The sequence below is a fragment of the Mauremys reevesii genome, linkage group 25, assembly GCF_016161935.1.
Source record: "Mauremys reevesii isolate NIE-2019 linkage group 25, ASM1616193v1, whole genome shotgun sequence".
Classification (NCBI taxonomy): Eukaryota; Metazoa; Chordata; order Testudines; family Geoemydidae; genus Mauremys; species Mauremys reevesii.
The window spans coordinates 15473520-15492153 of NC_052647.1; the positions used below are offsets into that span (position 1 = coordinate 15473520).

The following is an 18634-nucleotide window of genomic DNA, read 5'->3' on the forward strand; positions in this document are numbered from 1 at the left end:
GGCACACTGGCCTTTGTTTGTAATGCAAACTAGCATCCTTTTTATTATCTGGTAACTGGTAGTACACGCGCCTCTCTGTGCAGAGCTGGAGTTTTGACAGCAGTTTAGCTGTAATGCCTGTAGCACCAAACCCATCTCTACGACAGGGGTAGTAGATAAGCAGTCACTCAGGCTGCGTGTGCTTAGCCTGTTTCTCTGTGTGCCCCATCATAGAGCCTTGAGCCTGTGTGCTCTTTCTCCTCCTCCGTGAGAGTTTATCTAGGAGCCAAAGCTTCCCAGAGACCCAGTTACAAGAAACAACGGCCTCTGGTTATTTTTCCTTCCTTCTGTTTTCTCCACCTCTGTTCTTTTGTCTCGTCAGCAGGAAGGACCTCTGAGACCCCAATTTTAAACACCATCGTTATCCTCTGCTTTAGTGAGATGAGAATATCCGGCCCCTAGTGCTGGTAGTTCACCTTCTTGCTGTAATGAGGACCATAATGAGCCATTGCTAATTTAGCTTGTCAGGGGGTGATGGCAGTCAGGGAGCTGCAGAGACGCACGTAGGCATGGTGATCTGCTCTGTTGGAGATCTGAAGTGTAGAGACAAACTTTTGTAACAAATAGCCGAGCCTTTCATCTCTTTTTTCTTTCAGAGGAAATAGCTCTCTGCATGGATTTGATTTAGCTTCTAAAAGATTTTCCTTCCCCTGTAAACTTTATTCACAACTGGACAATTTTTCCATATGATTCAATGCTTCTGCTTGTTATTCCTTGATGTGGGCTTCCATTCAGTAGTCCCCAATCTGTAGCAAAGGAGCAACACACAAGAGATGCATTAGATTTCTCCTGTGTATGAAAATCCAGTGACACATCTGTGTTTTCAGCTGTAAGGAGGAGATTTCGTAAGCCCAGAAAAACTTCCACATGTGGAAAACTCCGCAGCTGTCCAGACTAAATCCAATGTTTTTGTAACAGGAAAAGGCAGAGGGGAGTTTAAAGCCAAGCAGTCTGTGGTTTTGAAATGAACTGAAAGATGCCTTTATGATTTATCACAATCTGGAAGATTTTATAATCTAACGTGCTTGGCTTTTTTGTTGTTTTTTATTATTTTCTGTCGATAGGTTCAAATATTGAAAAATCCGTGAAGGACCTTCAGCGTTGCACAGTCTCCTTGGCACGGTATCGGGTTGTGGTTAAAGAGGAGATGGATGCCTCCATTAAGAAAATGAAGCAGGCCTTTGCTGAACTGCAGAGTTGGTAAGTAGAATAGGAAGAGATCCAACCATTAGGAATCGGGATCAACAAACTGAGTAAATAGGAGACCTAATGTTTGACCTCATGGATCGCTCCTTTGTCTTTTCCCCTTGCCCCGAACACTGCACATCAACATTGTTAAGGAATAAATACGAATTCTAGGTGCTGGCATCAGCAACACCTGTATCAGCCTAGGGTCTGCTGTGCCTTAGCACACCTGCCCTCCCAGGCTACAGCCTTCATACGGCCCACGTTGGAGCCACTGTACCACGTGTGCCTTATTCCCACCCCAGCCATGACTCTGGTGCTGGAATTGATGATAGCAGCACCCTGTCAGCACTGCCCTGACATCCAGGCCAACACACACACACTCTTCTAGACACTGATAATCTGAGGAAATTCACAGGCACAATATTTAAGGTATTTATCATCTTAATCCTACCAATTATTGCAGGGAAATGCGGTAAGAGAATGCTGTAGTTTTCTTCAAAAATATAAATGTTGGGGCTTGGTGGTAATTTCATGTTAAGGGTAGCGTGATGGGTGTGGAGGGAAGAAACCGAGTGGAAGGGAAGAAACGCACATGAGAGATCATCCCACACAACCTTAACTTTGCCCCCTCCCAGGCCAGCCTTCCACACTATGGAACTGCTGCACCTTGCATGTGTCATAGCTATGTTATTGAAGGACTTATTTTAAGATGATGCCCTTTTAAGCTGATAGTACCTATTACACTAGCTGTCTGTGCTGAGTCTGTCATAATTTTCTGAGGAATTCCTCTACCTGATGGTTTCAAATAGGGTCAGTTTTGGTGAAGAAATGTTAAAAACTCACTGGAGTGAGTAACGTTGTTTGACAGGCAGTTAAATACAACTCTTGTGATAAGGTATGAGAGTAGATTTCTGTGGCAGGCTTGCAGATGTGTTAAAACCTGTCTGGTGACTGAGCTGGCCATAAATAAGGAGTAAGGGTTTTGCTGTAGTGATGTAACTCAGTTCAAATGCTGTAGTGGTGTGTGATCACCATGTCTTCAATCCTATAAACACGCACATGCTTAACTTTGCTACTGTGAGACAGTCCGTTGATTTCAATGGAACTACTCCCAGGAGCAAAATTAAGCATGTTTTGTAAATGATTGCAGGGATGGGGCCTGTATCAGCAAATGTGTAGATTCCATAAACTGGTGTCGTCTGTAGTGTTTGAAGCAGATCTGTGAGGCATCCTTAATTTGCGCCCAGCTGTTGGACAGAGTTAAGGCTGTTTGGGTGACGTTACCTTTGTTGCCAGGCTTTCTAATTGTTTGGGATGTCTTGGTGTAACCTTAACTTGGAATTTCTGGTTTTTCCAATAGTCTCAAGAGATTTTCCCTATAAATAACTGAGATATTTACAATCTTAACTCAAGTGAATGTTTTTATGGATGGGAATTAATACTATTTATTATTTCTGATCTGTTTCCGTAGATTTTGTCTGCGGCAGGAGTTGAACTAATATTAATTATTATTACTGTGACCTTTTTCTGTCAGCAGCTTTATCCTCTGCCTCTCTGTATGGACAGTCTCTGAAAAACCTCCCATTGAATGGAAAGCTGTTAGTGTCTGGTTCTGTATCAGTAATTCCTTGCCCTTTGGATTATAGTCCATGAAACGCTCGTGTCTTTTTTCCAGGAAGGGTAAAGATTCAAGTCCCGTTTAGCAGCATTGCTCCAATAAGCTCTGACTGCTGAGAGACAGAACCAGCACGAACCAGGAAACAGTTCCGGGAGGCAGAGATGTTGAGTACATGTCTGGAATGCAGCCAGCGGGTACCTCCTTCAGTAAATGCCGAATGAAGTGCCTCCCTGCTGGGAGGCTGTGTATATAAGCCATGGCTCTGCAGCCCGGTCAGTTTAACTTTACAGAGAAGATGACCTGCCCTTTCCCGAAAGTGACGCACTTGCCACTCAGTTGGGAAGTAGGTTTGTGCCTTTGAGTATCGTTTCAACACCCTTTGTGCTCCATGCTTCAAAGAACAATCAGTGTGTGTGTTAACTCCTGTTGGCACAAACCAAGATCTTGGCACTAATGGTGCTCACTGAGCCATCTCTCCCGCTGGCTTTCGGCTGATGAGTACTTGCCCCAGTGCTAGATTCAAAAGCCGTCTGTTCTTTGGGGGCCCAGCATTGACTGAAAGGCAAAGTTTGGACTCTCTAGAGGCCGTGCAGGTGGGCTGCAGAACAGCTGCTGGTGCTGTAGCCATCAAAGCTGTACTCAGATGACTGCCATTTGACTGGCTGGTTCGTGCCCTCTTACGCATTTGTCACAGACCCGACGCTTACACCAAACATGAGGCGCTGACCTGTGCTTGTAACTGGACTTGCTCCAGTCCGTGAGGACTGACACTCTCCCCAGAATGTCAGGCGGGTCTCCACGTGGAAATAGCCAAAGGCATCCTTAAGCCCTCAGACGTTCTCTTCAGCCTGTGACGTTTCCACTGTTCAGCAGAGCGTTCTCCAACCTGGGCTCTGCTGAGGCGCTTATAAAGCAGTGAAGTGGGCATTGCAGTTGGCTAGTCAGTCGGGGGCACTGCGTGGTGCTGTGCTGAAGGACTGCAGTCTCCTCTGCTTCTCAGATCCCTCCCTCTGCTCTTCCTGTCTTTGGGTTGCCGTTCAGGCTGGTAGTATTGACCGGGGAACATGTATATTGACCAGAAAGCTTCACTCCACGGGATGGGGAGAGTGGCTTTGCACACAAGGTGTTGAGCTTTGTGGGGTATGTGGTTCTAGTACTTTGGACATGCCGCGCATTGGGCGCTGGATCCGGGAGTTCCACCTCCGCTGAAGCATGTCACATGCTGTAGGTTGGCTTGTGGAGGAGCTGCCAGGCAACCTCCAGTCTTTCAGAGACTGTTGTATTTAAGCCTGAAATAAACCTGGCCCCAAACCCTTTGTGTGCATGTGCAAAGGCAAACATCTGTTTTACTTCACCAACAGGCAACATCTTGCAGGCGCTGTTACCAGAGTTTGGGTGCAGCTGAAGTCAGCCCCTCTAACGCTGGGTGAGATCACAATGGTGTGGGCAGCATTATTTCACCTTCCTCGTTTTCCCCTGGATTTCAGCAGCTACCAGCAGGCTGGGTTTTTTCCTCTCCTAAACCTGCATTCTCAGGAGCTGCACTTCAGATCTCTGCTGTGAACTGGTCTCCCCTCCCCCCACATAGATTTGCCCCTGAGGCAGAGCCGTCAAAAAATGAATACTTGTTTCTGAAAGGATCTGGCACAAGGAGCTTGTTTCTTTAACTAAAAGCCATGCAGTCTGGGTTTGGATCTGAGTCGCTCACTCCGTGTATGAACCTCAGGCAAAGCCACTTGACCTTTGTCCCTTAGTGAGCCCAGCTGTAAAATTGCATAAAAGGCTCCAGCTGAGCTTTGCTGGGTAAACTAAATTACAAACCAAAGCAAGCTTGAGTTTGCACAGGCTGCCCAGCCCGCTTGTGGGTTTGCCCATCAGCCTATACAGACTCCTGGAGTGCTAGGCCGGGATTGTCTGATAGAAACAGGCGGCTGCTTTAGCACTGGTGAGAGGGTGTGTGTGTGTGTGTGTGTGTGTACGTAGGGTGCAGCATGCGGCTAGCTCGGGGGTGGTCGCACGATGCACAGCAAGGCTACTTCTACCCCTGGAGATAGGCAAGGGTCATTCAGGCCCTGCACCCATGGCTGGATAGTCATTGGTATGCTCTGTCGGGGAATCCTTCCTGGAGCACAGGGTGGGATAGCGTTAGCAGAGTGCAGTCATGGGGTACAGGCCCTTCCTGTCCCCTCACACTCTGTACCACACCGTGTGTCTAAACTGGTTCTGTGTGGTTGGGAATTGTCAACCAGGTAAGGTTAAGTCGCTTCTGGATCTTTTTAATTTTGTGCTCGTTCATTACTAGTAAATTTTGTGTTTGTATTCTGGTAGTGCCTAGAGCACCCCAGCCAGGGACAGCCAGGGTCCTGTTGTACTGGGCATGGACACACTGTCTGTTCTGAACAGCTCACAGTCCTAGAAATGGAGAGCAGAAGAGGTCATCTAGGACATCCCTCCTGCACTGAGACAGGACCAAGTAACCTTAGGCCAGCCCTGACAGGTGTCTAACTTGTTCTTAAACACAGCCAGGGATGGGGATTCCACGCCTCCCTTGGAAGCCAATTCCAGTACCTAACTCTCCTAATGTCTGACCTAAATCTCCCTTGTTACAGATTAAGCCCATTACCTCTTGTCCTACCTTCAGTGGACATGGAGAACAACTGATCACTGTCCTCTTTCTAACAGCCTTGAACATAGCTGAAGACTTCTCAGGTCTCACCCACCCTCAGTTTCCTTTACTCAAGACTAAACATACCTAGTTTTTTTTAACCATTTCTCCTAGGTCAGGTTTTCGGAATCTTTTATCACAATTGAGCTCTCCTCTGGACTCTCTCCAGTGTGTCATCAACACCAGGGCAAGTAGCGTGGGACAGTTCTCTCCCGTGTCCTACATCCGACGCTCCTGTTAACGCAGCTCAGAACGTTAGCCTTGTTGTGATCCACTCTCACCACAGATCCCTTTGTGCAGGACTAACGTGCAGCCAGTTACTCCCCCTCATTTTGTATTTGTGCATTTGGTTTTTTCCCTCCTAAGTGCAAAGTACTTCACTTGTCACTGCTGAATTTCATCCAGTTTGGCAATACAGACACAGTGATAAGTAAACAGAGAAGCCCAAGGTGCGGCTCCAACAGCATTCCTAATAGAACTTGCCTCCCTCTCCTCTGAGACACGGGAGCGCACGAACATTTCGGATGTACTGTGCTCTGTGCCCACTTCCACATGGGCAGTAGAGTAAAGCCCCTCCCCATTCGATGCGAGTCAATCATTCTCCAGGAGGAGCGCCAAGTTCTCATCCTCTGGGTACTATAACTGCAGAGATGCCCGGGTGGCCTGCTGTGATGTCACTCCTAGAATGCAGCGAGAAGCCGCCCTTTCGTACTGAGAAAATAACAGAAACGTTAATGAACTGGCTGGTAAATGTCTTCGTAACAGGCTGGCTGCCACGCTCGGTAACTTGGTGTGTCACAGGGTACGGACCCTGCCACCAGGGCCAGCTCCAGACCCCAGCGCGCCATTTTCCCTGGAGGGCGGCAGGCGGGTCCGGCGGACCTTCCGCAGTCATGCCTGCAGGAGGTCCACCGGAGCCGCGGGACAGTGGACCTCCCGCAGGCATGCCTGCAGATACTCTACCGGAGCCGCCAGACCAGCGAACCCTCCGCAGCTGCGGGAGGTCCACTGGAACCGCGGGACCAGCGGATCCTCCGCAGTCATGCCTGCGGGAGGTCCGCTGGTCCCCCGGCTCCGGTGCACCTCCCGCACGCGTGACTGCTTGGGGCGGCCAAATTGCTAGAGCCGCCCCTGCCTGCCACTATGGACAGTGAGGGAGCAGAATGGAGACCTGAGCCCCTCCCCATCTGTATCTGAATCCAGACTCTGGCCATTGGCCTTTCCTCCTTTGCCTCCACAAAGTCTGAGTAACGCAGGTTTCTCCACATGGCCTGGTCCTTTGCGCAGCAGCTACAGGAAGTGCCTCCTTGTCTGCTCTTCAGTGTTTGAGCTGAGCAACCAAAGGAGCGAATGAAGAGCACTTACGAGTCTGAACCGGCTCCTCACCTGAAGTTCTAGGGAGAGCTGCCAGTGCAGGCTGCCAGCTGAAGGTCTCGGGGAATTTTTAGTCTCCTAGCAACAGATATGCAGCCAAGTCACAGTACAACTTACAGGCAAATGAGGGAGGGAGCTTCATTGTGATCCTCTTGGTTTTGCCTTTGCTGGAAAGTTGTTAGTCACAGAGGGCTTTGGGGGGTCATGCCCTGTACTTTGACATCTGTGGGCTGCTTTCTGTGTGTGGTGACAACTGGAGGCCAGAGTGGTGTCTTAGCTGTTAAAATCTTGAATGTCACACGTACATGTGTGTGAGAGAGAGAGAAATCCTGAGCTTGTCAATTCATTCGTAAGGTGTGTTCAGCTGTTAAAATGCCTCTGTGATATGAGCTTCTGCATCAGCATTCAGCCTTTGTGATTAGAGGAGAAAATCCCTCCCCCCTCCCGTGCCTGCTGCTTTGCCATAGCGAAGGCTGGAGAGTTGGTTTGAAGTGCTGTTAGCTTTGGGGCTTTGCTGGGATTTCTTAAGTCGTCTTTCTGTTGCTGCACAAAAGCCACGTTCGTACCATCTCAGCAGCCTCTCAAAGGTCCTCCCTCAAGCCTGCCATGTGGCTAGCCAGAACAAAGGGAGTTTGCTTTTTAGCGTTGTGTTTCATAACAAGCCCAGTGAACTTTGCCTGTGTCTGCCCCTGTCCCGGTGAGAGCGTGAACACAAATCCCCTCTCTAACGAGGCTGGTTACCAACACCGTCCACACAGCATGAGATGGGGCAACGAGAGACTAAAAGTATGTCCCTGCTCTGTCCTAGAGCTCAGCTCCTACTGAAAAATGGTTCTGGAGGGAGTGTTACCTAGTGGTAAGGTCGGGGCCTTGGCTATCAAGACTTCTGGGTTCTGCTCCTGTGCTTCCCCGGACTCAGCCTGTGACTTGGGCAAGTCACTGAACCTCTGTGGCCTAGTTTCCTCATCTGTGAAAAGTGGGTTTTGCTGCTGCGGGTCTCCAGAGCACAGCTTCGTGCAGCAGCTTTACCATTCTCCCCTCCCATGTCATACGGGGATTGCACCGGCGCCCAGGCTGCGCTGGCAACCAGCACAGTAATTTATGTGAGCCAAAGTGGAATTTTGTAATGCTAAAAAAATTCACACAGAGCTCTCAAACTTCCAGACCAAACAGTAACTGAGAGTGTTGAGGTGCATGTTCGACTTCCAGTGTCTGCTCCAGGCCGGGACAGGTTGTGGTCATTGGAACCCTGGCTTTCTGCCGCCATCTGCTGGCCTGTTCTCTGCCAATTCTGACCAACAGCTTCCTGCTTCTGTACTGTATGCAGCTGGCCCTGTAAAGGGAGGGGAGCTTTTACTGTCTGCTTTCCCCCAGAAAGTCCTTTGGTAACTGGCTTTGAATTCTGGGTTATTTGTTTGTGAACTCAGGCTCTTGATCAGACCTTTTGATTCCTGTCACCTTCTCTTCTTAGCCTCATGGATCGAGAGGTAGCGCTGCTGGCCGAAATGGACAAAGTGAAAGCAGAAGCAAGTAAGACATGTTTTATTTTTTAAAAGTGGCTCATCTTAATTGTTGGTGCTGTTCCACTCTAACAGCAAAGTTAAACAGACACTGCTCCAGTGAGAGCAGTGTGGGTAGTACATCTTCCAACTTCCGTCGTTCCCAGGTAAACTAACCCCTTCCCCTCCACACACACACTTTTAAAAGTTTCTCTCTAAGGTTAGAATGACATTTAGCTGTTAAAGGGGCACAAATCAAAGTTGGTCACAAGCTACATTTGTTTTGCTAAGTTTGGGCTTCAGTGCTGTAAAAATTCTAATTCCAATGGAAAGTTTCTTTTAAACAAACATCCCTTTGTAGTGGTTGCAATCTGACCATTGTGTAAGAGCATTACAAGAATAAAGGGAAATTCACTAGCCTATTTTTATGTTCCAATGAGAGAAATGAGAGACATAAATGGTGAACAGTCAAGTAAATATAAGAGCCTTTCAATTTTAATAATCTGGGGGGTTACAAAGCTAAGGAAATATTTTTAACCAGGTGAAGTCCCTTTAAATACTTATACCTTTCTTTATATAACCACTGTTTTTTGTACTTGGTCTTAATGTACCAGGTTTGTTTTTAATCTGGCTGAAACTTGCAGTGCCACCAAGACTTTACCTTATCTGGTAACAGAAAGTTTTGGTTAACTATTCTAACAAAAGGCAGAATATCTGGCTTGTGGTTGGGTATTAAACAATTTCTCCAGATCGTTGCTTTCTCTGTGGTGCACCAGTTCCAAAGGCTGTTTGGTGCTAGGAAGCAGGATCCCTGGCTGCACAGAAAGTGTAGGCTGAAGCTGGGGGCATAAATTCCTCTTGGATGTCCTCGATCTCAGTTTCTGGTATTGTACTGCAAATCAGCTCGGCAGCTGCCCATCAGTGCAGGCGGTCTGGGGTGATCAGGAAGGAAATGGAATTGGAAGAGAGACGGGTTCTGTTTTCGTGTGCGTGCCAGTGAAGATGTTGGTGCTGTTGACCCTCAGAAGTGCTTGGGATTTAATAGAAACAAAACCCAGATCTGTTCTTAAACTCACTTTCCAATGGCTTCTCTAGCAAGACGCTCTTGTGGTCAGAAACAGGTCAAATCTGGGCAGTGTAGTTAGCTTGTGGATTACAAAATGGTATTGTGGTGGTGCTTGAATGTTCCATCTCTCAACCCAGCACCCCACTGTGCTGAGCTGCCCGTTTGGGTGCTTGGTTAAACCTTCCGGTTACCAGTGAGATGCTTGGCAGACTGACTCTTCCTTCAGCATTAATTCTACGTAAGCTTTGGTCTCCCTTTCGTTATATTTCAGTGGAAATCCTGGTCAGCCGACAAAAGAAAGCTGGGGCGCTAAAGAAGATGACTGATGTTGCCGTGCGCATGTCAGAGGAGCAGTTGGTAGAGCTTAGAGCTGACATAAAGGTGAATTTTTCTCCTCCTCCGTCCTATTACAACAGGCACTGACATGAGAGCTCTGACTTGGGCGCATCCCTAATTAATGCCCTTTTGCATATGCTGTAATGAAATGTTAGTTATGCTCAGCGAGTCAGGTAAGTGCCAGCTTCCTCTTACTGACACAGAAGTGAAGTGACCATTGAAGGACACACAGATTTCAAATGGAGCCAAGGTGAATAGTTGGGAGTTCTAAGCTCCAGTCCAGTGGATACATCAAATCACACTCCCCGTCTTCTGGAGAAGTACATTCAGGGCAGCACCTGTGTCTGTAAAGCTTCCATTTCTTTTCAGCGAGAAATAGTTGTTCCCAAAATAGATTCACTCCTAGCGGTGCGCGTGCACATTGTCCAGGACAGTGTAGTAAGCTTCAGCGCACTTTGTCCTGCATTTTTTCTTACAGCATTTGGTTGGCAAAATACCGACTTCAGCAAACAAAGGGCCTTTTGGTCCTTAACACCACTTCACTTAGTGCAGCTTTTAACTGTTTTGTATTGGCCCGGAACAGGGCTTCTGGCACGGCGGGTTTGCCTGGCAGGCTCCTGCCAGGGCTCGCACCACAGGATGTGCCGACGGTTTGGGTTGGTGTTCCTTCCACCAGCATCAGCAGGCACCTAACTGCTGAGTACCATTGTATTCAGATACATGCACTTATTTCTACCACCAGAGGTCAGTAAAATGTTCTCTACAGGCTGAATTAAAACCCAGTCTGAAAGTCAGATCACCGGGTCCGCTGTGTTCTCCCAGCAACAGTCCGTCCTAGACCAGCTTTCTTGGACTATTGCTGCCGATAGCATCCAAAGCAGATTTGCGAGCCACCCTGATTTCCGTAGGGTGGAGAGCAGCAGACTGAGCTGCTGAGATTGAGTTACCTGGAAATGTTAACTTCTGGTGGGAGGCTGCAGACACTTGTTTGGTTGCACATGTGTAGGTGGAACTGATGCAGCAGAGCCCATGCTACTCCAGGGTGACTCGTGGCGTTAACTAACCTTTCTTGGCAAGGCTGTCGGAGCTGTGCCTGACCTGAGGCACTGTTACCAGGCGAGGGAGAAGGCTCTGATCTCAACTTCCCCTCTTACGCGCCAGCTTGTCACCAGGCATTAGCATAAAGATTGTGTTAACTTGCCAGCGTTTTCTTTCCCATTAAGCACTTTGTCAGTGAACGCAAATATGATGAAGACCTGGGCAGAGTGGCACGATTCACCTGTGACCTGGACGCAGTAAAGAAGAGCATCAGCTCATTTGGGCAAGGTGAGCTGGCCTGAGGCGGCAGGTGAGAAGGTGCCTGGCGCAGAGCGGGCAGGGATGGACAGGGACAGGTGCTGTTGCAGAGGGGCCCCTGGATTTAAACAAGGGGCCAGTGGTAGAGCGCTGTCTGGGTGGGGGGCTCTCTGCTCTGGAAGAAGCTTCCCCTCTGTTCAGAATAGCCGGAGTCTGTTGATCTTCCGCATGCCACAAAGCCGCTGTATCTTCACCCAGTGCGGTGGGCGGTGAGCTTTGGGGCAAGCCCGGATTGGTGGTGGGGATGGGGAGGGTAGCAGTCTGCCGGCCGTTTAATGTTTGTGTTTAATTTTATGGTGCGAGAGCCGGGACCCCATGTAGCCGTATGTATAAATGTGAATACATGGCTGGCATTGACAATGGGGTGTATTACCAGAGTCTGTCCAGATTCTATTTAAACCCCACAAACGCTCTGGGAAGGCTGCTCAGTTCTCTCAGGCCCTTAAGTCATGCAGGAGCGAAGTGGTCTCCATCAGGAATTTGCTTAGTTTGGGGAAGGAGGGACACATCTAGTGATGAAAACGGGCCATGATCCTGTCGGCTTTCGCTGGAATGTGCGGTGCTTTCCGGGCCCAGGGCGTTGTAACGCCGAGGTGCTGACCCTGGCCAGCCGAGCTTTGGCACAGATCGTAGGCTGGTCAGTAGTGTAACTACCCCGGAACATCGTTCTTCCCTTCACGTCATGGAGTGAACAGCACTGTCGCCCACAGTAGGTGAGATTCAGGGGGCCTGTGTGTGCGTGTGGAGGCGCGTGCAGTTCCTTTACGCCAGCCTTCATCGTGGTTCCATTGCAGTGTCCCATCCAAAGAACAGTTACTCAACCAGATCACGGTGCAGCTCCGTCACGTCCGTGTCCTTGAGCCCGGGCGATCCCTCCACCCTGGAGTGTGCCTCTGCTCCCAGCCTTCCCCCAGCAAGCAGGAAGCCCCTGTCCTTGGCAGAAACACCTGCAGCTGGAGCCGGCGCCGGCAGCCATCCATGCCAGCCTCCCCGAGAGGTAAGTGACGACTTCACAAGAGAAGCCTTTAAATACGGCATGGAGCTCAACCCCAGCTCAGGGCCGTTTCCTCTATATTTAATGGGTCCCTCCTGCCAAGTGCCTTGTCTGAGGGCATTCGTCTTGCCTGGTGCAGACTGGGCAGTGGCAGTGTGCCCTGCTCACAAGACAAGAGGGCCTGATAAAAGTGCAGGGCATCACAGCGTGACTGGAGGAACCTTGGCTTTTCTCAGAGAGCAGCACCCCCTACTTCTGCAATGGCAGCTGTCGGTAGGAAGTCAGCCACAGCTGCAACATCTCCTGGGGAGGAGCGCGTCTAACCCACCACCACACCCGCCTGTCTTCTGAGACAGTCCCCTGAGGTGCCGCTGGGCTGGGGGGCTTCCAGGGTGGCTGGAAAGGCAGTGGCTGGAGAGGGGATCATCCAGGGCCTTGGCACGAGTGGTTCATAGATCTCTGCTGCATGTACCTCGCTCTTTGCAGCTGCTGGCTCTGCTAGTCTCCTCTCTCCAGTCCCTTGCCAGCCCTTCTTTCTGTTTCAGGTCTTCCAGGGTAACAGGAGACAAGGCCAGGGCTACCGGCCCCAAGGCCAGCGCCATAACGGCCCCTGCAATCCAGGAAGACACGACAGTATGAACCGGTACAGAAATGGGCCTTGGTATCAGTCTGGTTCCAGGTCTCAGAATTCCCAGTTTCGACCTCCAGGGATTGCTACTGACCGTGGCCAGACTCATTCCACAGGAACCAGTGGAACTGGCGCCACCTCCCTGGCGAGCCCGCCTGTCCCCTCAGCACAGGTGCATCCAGCTGCACCCAGCACAGACACCAAGGGGCTCCCACAGCGCAAGCCAAGGTCAAGCCAGCCTGAAGAGGCAGATTCCTGAGAGGCTCCAGATCTCCATTCCCTCCAGAGATTCGGCTTGGTACCTGGACTGTAGGACACTCCTAGCTAGACCTATTAACAAAGGAACGTTTACACTCCTCTCTTGTGCCACGTTTTTCTCTCCTCCCTTGTGCGTTTCCTTCGTTTTCTTCTCTTTGTGGAAGCTACTTAATGCGTCTCCATACGCGCTACTGCCATGTGATGGGTTCATGCTTTACCGGGAGCGCACTTTGCTGCTGCCAGAGCTGCGGCTTCCCCTGGGAACTCCAAGGATCTCGATGGCTCCTTTTCCTTCAGAGTTATCCACGGAACCCCCGGCAGAATCCGAGCCAAAAATACCCTCCCAGTTGTGGGCCTTGGTGAGGCAACCTGTGGGCGGAGCCCCAGCCAGCTCTCACTGGTAACAGCACACGGTTCATGCTGGCAATGAAGAGGGTCGCTGTGAAATGTGAGTGCTGGGGCTTTAACTAGGGTAGTTGTCAGATTGGAGGGAGCCATACGGAATCTGTCTCATTTTCCTTGGAGCTAATCTGAATCCCAGCAGTAGCCCAGGCTGAAACTGGTCACCCGAGTCCCAAACCCTTGTTATCGGGACCCTTCAGTGGAGCCAAGCAGCAGTGGTAAAGGCCCACGCATATTTCCTGTACACATTTAGATGTTCCCTATTTTTAATGTTTCAGGGGGGAGGTTTCTTTATTTTATTCCCCCCTGCCCGTCCCTACCCCATCTTGTCCCTAAACTAAATTGCTAACCATAACAATTAGCAGTGCTAACCCTGGGTAACACCAGTCAGATTGCTCACAGCCTTCTTGGTAGTTGTACAAATAAAGACGATGCTGACGATGGACATGTTGAACTGGTGTCTGTGCTTTCCTGCAGCGGGGACTGTTCAGTGGCTCCCGAGCTCGGAAAGGGTGGGATAAGGAGCTTTCACCTCGGGCGTGAGCGGTGGGGACTGAAAGCAGGTCTCTGACCACGTGTTCTCAGGCTTAGGCAAAATGAGTTGGCGAAACTGATGTGGCTGAAATTCCACATGGGTGATTCTGTAGTGGCCTGTTTGTAGGGACAGTAAACCCCCCCTCCCCCCCGGCTTTGCAGTCAGTGACTGCAGCATAATCCCACAGCGGGGGCATGTCTGCTAGGGATGGCACCATCCCGGCGGTGGCTGGGGTCATTAGCAGGCCTGAGGTCAAGTGCCTAGAACTTAATGAAGACTGAAAATGCCTCATCCCTCACCTGTTTGTGACAAGATCTGAGCTGTGACATTGCAGATTAGACAGTGAATGGGAACTCCCGGCTTCCTCCCTTCCAGCTGGAGATCGCTGCTGGGTTGGAGGAGGCTGGGCATTGTGGAAAGAGGAATAGTTTGAGTCTTGAAATGGGGACCTCATGTGGAGTCCACATCGGGGTTCTGTGACAGCCCCTCCCAAAAGGGAAATGCTGATAGCAAAGTCTCTGTGCATATTGGTGCGTGAACTACCGCATTGTGGTTGTGATTGCACCAGAGGAAGTGATTTTCTTCCAAGTACTTATTTCTGGGTGTCTAGAACATCCTCAAACATTCCTGTGGTGGTGGAATCTCTTATGCCTGGCAATTAAGTCCTTTCAGGGTTTTGAGTCTGGTGAATAGTTTTATTAAATAACCTCCAACTTCTGAGCTTTAACCGTTCCAGCGGCATTTGAGATGGGATAACGTGGATGGCTTCCGGCTATTCAGTGCACAGTCACCTGGTGACGTTTGAAAGCGTGTCGCTAAAAACCCCAGGTAAATGTCTGTAAATGTAACCTAGGTGCGGCCCTTTGGCATGCTACAAGCTGCTCAGAGGAGAGCCTAGATTTTACCCACGCGTGTTTAAAAATGTGCCTTCTTTCCTGGCACATGGCCTCTTGGCTTGACCTCTGCAGCCTTCTCCACCCAAAGGCACAGGGTATGTTACTTAACGCCTGGTTCGTGCTGCTGGTTCTGTGTGCAGCCATTACACAGTGATTCTCCCCTGCTCTGTCGAATGCAAGGCATCGGGAGAAACCAGGGAGGGGTTCGGTGACAGAAGGCAGCATCTTTTGGGGTCAGCTGTGTAGTGTCTGGGTTTCCAGTGCTAGTCAGCCAAGTATTTGAATGGAGACTTCCCCATTCCCAAATATATAATGGAGACGGGGTCCCCTTAGCACCAGTAAGCTTGAGATGCGCTGATGAAAAGCTCTGCAAATGGAATCCCATTTGCCTTCTGCCCCCTTTCCTTTCTCCAAGGCCTGATCCCTCCCTGAATCCGTTTGCCTCTCCCTTGCCACCGGGAGCTTTCATCAATCAAATCACAGGAACACAAACCCATTCTTCGCGCTCTCCTGGGTTAACGCTGCTTTTCGCTTGCGGCGGCTTCACTGGCATTTGGGAGCAAATCAACGTGACAGCCACACCCTCCCCTTCTCTCCCATCCCTGAGTCACTGCCAGGGGGAGGGAGCGGCTGGAAAGGGATTTCGAAGGGACCTATTTGAGAGGCAGTGTCGGATCTAGTTCTGCCTCGGCTCCGGGGTTCGATTCCCTGCTCCCCCTGGCTCAGCGGGGCCTCGCTCCTGCTTCCCTACCAGTTAAAATGGGGACAGGCTACCTGCTTTTGGACCGCACTCCTCCCTTGTCTCCTCCAGGCAACGCAGGGGCCGGAATGGGTAGCGCCCGCCCCAGTTTGTCCTGTGCGACCGTGGAATTGTCAACAGCTGAAGGCCCTGACGTTCTTCAGAGGGAACCTCTTACGTGCAAAATCTGTACGTAAAAAACCCAATCCCCAGTGTTAGGGGTTTTCCCCGCCCTGCTTTCGAATACAGATTGGTCTTTCTGGTCATAAATAAAAGCCATTAAACCAGCCCTGGGGCCTGCACAGGTGGCACTGGCACAAGCTGCAGCTACGTGCACTTCGCTGCAATAGGAAAATTGGCTTGAGGGGAGTCCTGAGAAATTGGAAATAAACGTACGTCTCTTAATCAAGACCCTGTGGGCTCGCCAGTGCCCAGGAACACGAGGATGAGAGCGCCGCTAGGGGAATCAAGCTGTCACCAAGGGCACTGCTAAATAAGTTGTTTTTAAGTGCAGATGTTTTTTGCAATTATTTTTCACTCTTCTGTCTCATCACAAAAATAATCGTAGGTGCATCAGGCTTTCACAACCTGAGCACAAAACCCCTCCCAGCACTTAAAAGCCCCCAGATACTCCGAGGGTTTCTGCAGCATGTTAGGTTTTTAATGTTTTAAATCTGTGATTTGTGTGTGTTGTGAAGGGAGGAGAGAGAGAGAGAACCCCCATTTCATAGCTGTACTCTAGGCTGGTCATCCGCTGGTCTCAAAGCACTTCACGGAGGGCAGTGTCGTTATTCCCATTTTAAGGATGGGAAAACTGAGTCCAATGACTTGCCCAGGAGGCAGAGGCAGAGCCTGGAATAGCCCCGAGCACTCCCGAGTCCCAGGTGAACACCCCATTCTCTTATTAAGGGAGTTTAAACTGGCCTTTCTTGTAGCTAATCCCACCTTCGGCTACTGGAACTGCAAGGTCTGTACAAAATCTCACTTTTCGTCACTGCATCGCTTCGGGGTTTGCCCTCACGGCACCAGCTGCAGCCGGTGAGACTGGGCCGCTCAGTGTCTCTTCCTGGCTTTCATGTGTCCCGAGTTTCCAAAGAAATTCCGCATCTCTGCTCCTAGCCCCCAGAAAAGGTGGGTGGGGCCCAGCGCTGGGTGTGCAAACGGCCAATGGCCTCAACCCACCTTGGTGCCTGGTCTGCCGGGGGCTGCACAGACAGTCCCTGCCCTGAGGGTTTCATGGTATAGACCCGGGCCAGGAGGGGAACAGCAGCTGGGGAGGTTCACCTGACCTGTGAGACGGGGCCCCACACTCAAAAAGTGAACCCCGCCCGCGGGGGGCATGGAGCTGTGAGCTCTCAGGCTGCGGCTGCATCTCCCGGGGGCTGCCAGAGGGCCTGCTGGGGTCTGCGTTGGAGGGCTGTGATCCCCCCTCGGCTGCCAGGTGAGGCCGTCAGCACCTGAGGGGAGGGACTGAGGCCTCTTGCCCCCAGCCCTGCTGTGCTGCCTCGTTCCAGGAGCTCCCTGAGCTGCCTTTTCTTCTCCCGTTTCACGGCCTAGCTGGCTCGCCCACGGTCCAGCCCACGCAGCGCGCTGGGGATTGGCTCCTGCGCTGGCTGACACAGGTTGGGTGCCACCCACGCCAGCAGGGGCTCGGGGAGCAGGAGGCAGGGCGACCCCTCTGTCCTGGCACCATGACCGCTCCGAGCTGCTTGGCTCAGTCCCGTGGGGCTGGGGAGAAGCTGCCGCCCGCAGCATCGAGTACAAACTCTGTGGGGCTCATCCCGGTTACTGCTAAAGCTGTTGGCCCTGGAAGCCAGGAGGGGCCGTTGGGTGCTTGTCTGTTCTGAGCTGTGGCCAGAGAACCACTCAGCAGTTCCTGCTCTGGGCGGCCGCTCTCCCCTGGGAGCTTTGCTGGCCACCGGTCCCAGGCACTGGGTTTTCTCCTGCCTTGGTCGGACTCCTGTGTTAGAGCCCTTGGCTTTTAGCCACCTGCAAGGCCCTGATCCTGCAAACGGATCCGGCCCGAGTCGCCCTACCAGCGTGAGGCTTGCTGGGGTCAGGGCCGGTGGGGGTCCAAGGGAACGCTGGGGAGAGCGGGGGCAGGGGGCCAGGTTTGAAGGAGAAGAGACCGGGGGGGTCGCAGGGTAACAGTGGTGAGGGTCCCTAATCTGCCACCTTTACAATTCCAGGGATAGCAACAGTGGCGGCTGCACTGTGGCCTGGAGACAGATCTTCGCTAAGGCAGGAATTGCCAGGCAGCTCCCAGCCAGGCCCATCGAGCCCGGTGTCCCCCAGCTCAGCTGCTCCAGAGGAGGTGCAAGAGCCCCTGCAGGGGGGAGCCCTGGGGCAGTTCTCCCCCCCCCCAGGAGTGACAGGGGAGGGGATAGACGCTTGGCCAGTTCCCTCCTGTCTGCTGTCCCAGTGGATGTTCTCGCTCCACTGAGCTCCCAGCCTCCCTGCTACTGCGGGGGGAGCTCTGAGCTGGTGCAGGGCGGGGGCAGCCCCTGGGGGGATTAGAAGCCCTGGCCCAGGGCTCCGTGTGCAGCGTCCCTGGAGCCCCAGGGGCGGGGAGCTCCCCGGGGCCCAGAGCTTGGCGCTGAGCCCAGTTCGGGCAGGAGGCTCCTCTCTCCCCGGCATCACCTGGGTAACTTGTTGCCAGGAAACCGCCTTGGGCTTGATTCTGAGCTTCTCTAGGGGAAGCTGCCTGTAGGGTGGGGCTGGCCCCCAGGTGGGTTAGAGCAGCCCTGGGCCCAGGTAGCACCATGGTGTAATGCCCTCCCTGCACCATGGGGCTCCCCCAAGCCCCTTTCACCCCCCGGGCCCAAGGGTTCGGCGCTGGGCCTGGGAGCTCCCAGCGCAAAACCCCAGGAGGCAACGGTGGATTCAGCCTGGGCAAACCCCCCAGTGCCCGGCCCCAGCCTGCCCGGGCAGTGCCCAGCGAGGGGGGTGCATTCTGCTGGCAGCCCACAAGCAGGGTCCCGCCTGCGGGAGTTGGGTCGGCCTGAACTCCAGCCCCAGCTGCGAGGAGGGCCTGGCCTGGC

At 51.8% G+C, this 18634-nt stretch overlaps 1 protein-coding gene across 4 annotated transcripts in view; it reads left to right on the forward strand.

The window, feature by feature from the left end:
* Positions 1 to 13874, forward strand: part of SPATS2 (spermatogenesis associated serine rich 2) — a 39710-nt gene extending 25836 nt beyond the window's left edge. For 3 of the 4 annotated variants that reach the window (XM_039514411.1, XM_039514412.1, XM_039514410.1), the window contains exons 8-13: positions 1104 to 1239; positions 8356 to 8414; positions 9721 to 9830; positions 11009 to 11111; positions 11936 to 12138; positions 12681 to 13874. In XM_039514411.1, coding sequence (XP_039370345.1) covers positions 1104 to 1239; positions 8356 to 8414; positions 9721 to 9830; positions 11009 to 11111; positions 11936 to 12138; positions 12681 to 13022 — 953 coding nt within the window. In that variant the 3' untranslated portion in view covers positions 13023 to 13874. Of the gene's footprint in view, positions 1 to 1103; positions 1240 to 8355; positions 8415 to 9720; positions 9831 to 11008; positions 11134 to 11935; positions 12139 to 12680 lie in introns of those variants that run through there. The other variant, XM_039514413.1, reaches the window with a different exon arrangement.
* The last annotated feature ends 4760 nt before the right edge of the window (positions 13875 to 18634 follow it).